Consider the following 5,000-nt stretch of genomic DNA (forward strand, 5'->3'; position numbering starts at 1 on the left):
TAGTACTTGGCGGGTTGGACGCTAAAGTCCTCTGTGCTTTTGTGGCACGGTTCGTCCGTCTCGCTGTGCCCGGACGACGAAAGAGGGCACTCGTCCTCTCCATCGTGCGGGCACAGGGATGGAGTCGAGTCTCTGAGTTCGGGCATGCTCGTATACACGGAGTCCCTGTTGTCAAGCGAGGGCGTGGTTTCGTCCTGCATCACCCCTTCGTCCTCTTTCTGCGCCTCTCCGTCCTCCATGTCGTGTCGGTGCCGGGCAGGTTGGCGCGACGCCTGCTTGGCACTGTACAGGAGTGAGTGAGTCCGCTGAGGAAGCAGAGGCGCATCCAGGACCTCGCGGTGGTGCGGTTGGAGAAGGAGCTCCAGCGCCGGGTGGTTGGAGTCGTTCCCGGCTTCGCCCTCGCTCCTCCCTCCGATGCCTCCAATCACAGCACGGCGGCCCAGCGGGCATCGGTCCGGGTTAGACGGCTGCTCAGGGTCTTCCTGGCAGCGCAGATGCCCGCGTGGCCGCAGGTTGTTGTGCACCAGCTCGGAGATGATCATTTTCTCGAAGGCGGCGTCGTCGAGGGAGTAGCTGCTGTTGAAGTTGCCGTTGAGGGGCAGCGTGTCCATGGCGCTGACGTCGCGGCTGTTCGTCCGAGAGTGCTGGCCTGGAATAAGACACATGGGCACACTCAGGGAGAGCACACTCACAAATGCTCAAGCACAAACATATAGCAAACAGTTAATATATATGCAGCGAACATCGAAGCTACTGTTAAGGACATATGGATTTTTGCTTTCCTCCCGCTTCTGTCCCTTCATCCCTCCATATTTCAAGATCAGTAATAAAAGTTTATTACATATTAATATCCATTAATATTCGAATTACCACTGCCATGATTACGTCCTTAACAGTACGAAAATAATACAACGTTGCAGCCACCAAACGGTTAAATAAATGCAACACACATAATGCACATAGAAGCAAGCGGCCACTGTACACGAGTACCAAGCGCAAAACAAGCGCCGGCGGCAGCAAACAGGCAAATGGTCATGAACCGTTTTGAAAAATATATATATATTAATAAAATGTAAGCGTGGTCAATGACGCACACACACACACACACACACACACACACACACAGAGATACAGCTCCAAGATTGTACACAGCCATCTGCAGACAACGGAGCCCATTTATGCCAGTCAGTCCTTATCACACACATAAGCAGACACGAACACACACACACACACACACACACACACACACACACACACACACACACACACACACACACACACACACACACACTCATACATACATACATACATACATACACACACAGGCAGGCAGGCAGGCAGGCAGGCAGGCGTGCAGGCGGGCGAGGTGCAAGGACTCACTTTGCCACCACTCACATTATGTGTGTCTGCTCAGGCTAGCTGGCCTGAGAACTGCCGACGTGCCAAAAGAAAAGTGAAAGAACGGCGTTTTTTTTTTTTTTTTTTAACAAAAAAAAAAAAAAAAAAACAATTGCAGCAATGATAAACAAGTGAGAAACAGCAAAAAAGAAAGCTTTCAAAACTATATGCCTCTGAATTCAGTCCATCCTCTCGACTAGGGAATGTATCTTTACTGTATCATTATAAATCCTAAGCATTATGAATATAAAAATATAGAAATTACTTCTTTTCTCTCGGGGTTCACACAAACAAAAAAAGCTTTACCTCGTTTTTTTTCCCCTCCATTATTCGAAATCAGTGCTGTTTGAGTCCTATTTTACTTTTTCGCAGCAAAAAGAAATGTTTGGATTCGAAACACAGGGTCATTTGGGCTTTTAAAATCGATCTTCTACGATCGTTCGAAAGGTAGAAATACAAATAACGGATTCGGATCACAATAATTCACCCCTCCCCCCAATCCATATGCAGCGTAATAAATGATCTGCGATGAGCACGATCGATAAAAGCATGTGTGGATGCGTATGGAGGCGTGACGAGCAGCCCCTTTCATTGTGGTAATTATGACTTCCTTCATTGCTCATCGCTTAGTTCATCTAATTAACGAGAGGCCGCGCCGGATGACTGAATTCAGGATATGGAGTGTGTAAGGGTACAGCGGCAAGCATTCACAGCAACTCTCTCTCTCTCTCTCTCTCTCTCTCTCTCTCATATCGAAGCCTTCGGCGTACATCTGATGGAGGCAACCTTCGAGCTTAAAAGCTTGCATAATCTACTCGAGATTTGTTTTGACTCCAGTACGTGACCTCGCAAATATTGGGACATTTTTTTTTAACCATTTTCATTTCCAATAGTTTTGCCAGCGTCATTTCAATCTGCTGCTCCTGCTCCATTACATGGCTGTGTAACACAAAAACAGAAAAGCGAGGGGATCCCCAGGATTTTGCCTAAAATCACTGTGATTAACAGGAGAGAAGGTAACATCAGCCTTCGCCCCCAAACAGAACTCCCATCATCGGGGTTCATGATCTCCTGATTATATATCAAACGCATTTCTGTTCTAATGCTATGTTTTATTCTCATGTCCAATTCTGCCAAAATGCTTTTGAGGAATTTTTTTCTCTCTCCTCGAATACGTCGTATCGCTTGTTCGAGGGACACCGGAAACGTCGCCGTTCTTAGACGTACACCGAGGGCTCACCTGCTGCCTATCTAGTATGGGTGGGTGTTTAAACATCATACGTCTCAAACCACAGATATCAAGCAGGAAAAAATTAAACAAATTAAAAAAAGAAATACAAAACTATATTTATATACTTGAATATATATTTACACAGTCAACCCCGATAATTCGCAGTTCTGAGCTCGCAGCTCGAAAAATTTGCGGGTTCTCATTTGGAACCTAACTAACCGCCGGTTGAGATTATTTTAATATTTGCGGGAATCTGCAGTGGTACCGAATGTTCAGGAACGTTAGGAATAACATTTTTTACTAACAAATTTAGGTAAATTTTTCAAAAACATAATTGTTTTAAAGTGACATAATGTTTAGATGAATTCACTAAGGTACCAGAGGGGCTGCGTGCAAAATTCACGAATTTTTTTAACTTGTCTTAGAACGGAACCCCCGCGAGTTTCAGGGACTACTGTGTGTATATATATATATATATATATATATATATATATATATATATATAAACAAATCACAAAACGAAACAAGCCTTGATTACATTTATAACTATGACTATGACCAATCAAGAGAGGAAGGAAAGAAAAGGAAAGGAAAGAAGGAAGGAATGAAGAAAGGAAGAGCAAAAAGAATGGGTAATATGACCAAAAAAAAACCCTGCACAAAAAATAGAAGCCTTTAACTGCGTGCTGCGGAAAAACGCGGCATGACCCTCAGCGTCGAGAATTCGAAATCCTCAAATGTACACGATATGGACATAAGTATTGGCACACCGGACTTTTCCTGGCATATGTGGTTCTTCCCTACCACAGAATTTGAGGCACACGGTTGTGTAGGACGTCTTTGGTAGCGGTAGCATGAAATATTTCCTTCACTTGAACTAGGAGTACCAAACTTGTTCTGGCATGACACTGAAAAGTTTCCATGCACAAATCCAGCTCCATGAAGATCTGCTTCACATGGGGTTGGAGTGGAAGATCTCCTGATATAGAGCCCTAAACCCTATTGAACGCCTTCGGGATTAATGTGAACGCTGACTGCACTCCAGACCTCCTCACCTTCTCACCTACATCAGTACCTGACTTTACTGACATCTTAGCTTAACTTATAGCCCCACTGATACTCACAGTTTAACTGCACTCTTGCTCACATGATATTATTTCTCTAGGGTTTAGTTTAGACTTAGGAATGTGGAAAAAGCCAAACTGGAATTATTGTTCCCTAATTTACTACTAAATAACTACCATGAGAGAACATTTTTGACCCACGAATAAGATCTGAGAAAAGAGTTCCTTATTATGATTACGACGAAGATCTCATGCTAGGATTTTTAGAGTTCTTACTCAAACTGTCCAGCGATTCTAAAGTCAAGAAAAACAAGTGACTCAGATCCTGTCAAGTTCCACCATGATGTAACATTTCTTCAGATAACGGTTAGTTATTTGCATTACTGTTAATAACCAACGTCCATTTGTATGTTAATCGAAGTCTAATTGAAGTCTAGTCATTGATGTATTTATTCGGGTCAAAAATGTAAAAAAACGGAGGCACATTTCCGCAACAAAAAAAAAAAACGATCCATCCATCCCTGAAACGTCATCCGGTAGGAGACATTGAAATGCCGCATTAAGCGGCGCTCGGTTTCACGTCTCACGCCGGCTACGACTCGAGTCCTTCTAATTTGAATAGAAATGGGAGCGAGATTGCACCAAATAGAAAGGAGGCAGGAAAGAAAAAAAAAAAAATGATGGCTGTTGTAGTGTGACATGCAGTAGTCGAGATAAGAAACGGCTCCCTTGTTGACGCCGGAGAAGAAACCGAACCCAGACATCAAACGAGTTTAGCTGAAGGAGAGAGAGAGGGAGAGGGAGGGAAAAAAGAGGCGATGAAAAAAAAATATAAATAAAAGAAAGGATGATGGTGAAGCAGTGCTATAGCCAGGAATATGTGTTTTGTTTATGCATGTGCAATCGTTCAAATCCAGCCAGGTATTGTGCAGAGAGTGTGACTATCAGATGTGGACAGAAGTCCATAAAGCTATATCAGCATTTCACTCTATTCGGGCTCTGCATCAAAGCCAGCGCTGCAGAAATTTTCCTACGGATGCTTTCAGGACCTGCGCCATTCTCTCTCTCTCTCTATTTTTTTTGTTCCTCTTGGCTTCACCCATCCCCCCGTCTCCTCGCCCTTCACGCTCTTAATAAAACGGGAGGTAAACCATGAAGGCCAGACGACTTATTCCAAGGCCGTGTTGTTCTCATTGTTCAGCTGGCGCACGCCTCGGATTTACGGCGTCGCGATTGACATATCCATACAGGCCTTTGTCGGAGTTGAGTAAAGCCCCGAGACGTGAATGCAATGCCAACGCGCCGCG

At 44.2% G+C, this 5,000-nt stretch overlaps 1 protein-coding gene across 13 annotated transcripts in view; it reads right to left on the minus strand.

Moving 5' to 3' along the window:
* The window catches only part of adgrl2b.1 (adhesion G protein-coupled receptor L2b, tandem duplicate 1), a 143,173-nt gene that overhangs the window by 1,345 nt on the left and 136,828 nt on the right, over positions 1-5,000 (minus strand). For 4 of the 13 annotated variants that reach the window (XM_083542568.1, XM_083542576.1, XM_083542566.1 and 1 more), the window contains 2 exons: positions 1,396-1,431; positions 1-649 (listed from right to left, as the gene is read on the minus strand). The exon at positions 1-649 is cut by the window's left edge and continues 1,345 nt beyond it. In XM_083542568.1, coding sequence (XP_083398694.1) covers positions 1,397-1,431 — 35 coding nt within the window. In that variant the 3' untranslated portion in view covers positions 1-649; position 1,396. Of the gene's footprint in view, positions 650-1,380; positions 1,432-3,323; positions 4,471-5,000 lie in introns of those variants that run through there. The other 9 variants (XM_083542569.1, XM_083542577.1, XM_083542567.1 and 6 more) reach the window with 3 other exon arrangements.

Source organism: Silurus aristotelis (genome assembly GCF_946808225.1).
Source record: "Silurus aristotelis genome assembly, chromosome: 5".
Taxonomy (NCBI): Eukaryota; Metazoa; Chordata; class Actinopteri; order Siluriformes; family Siluridae; genus Silurus; species Silurus aristotelis.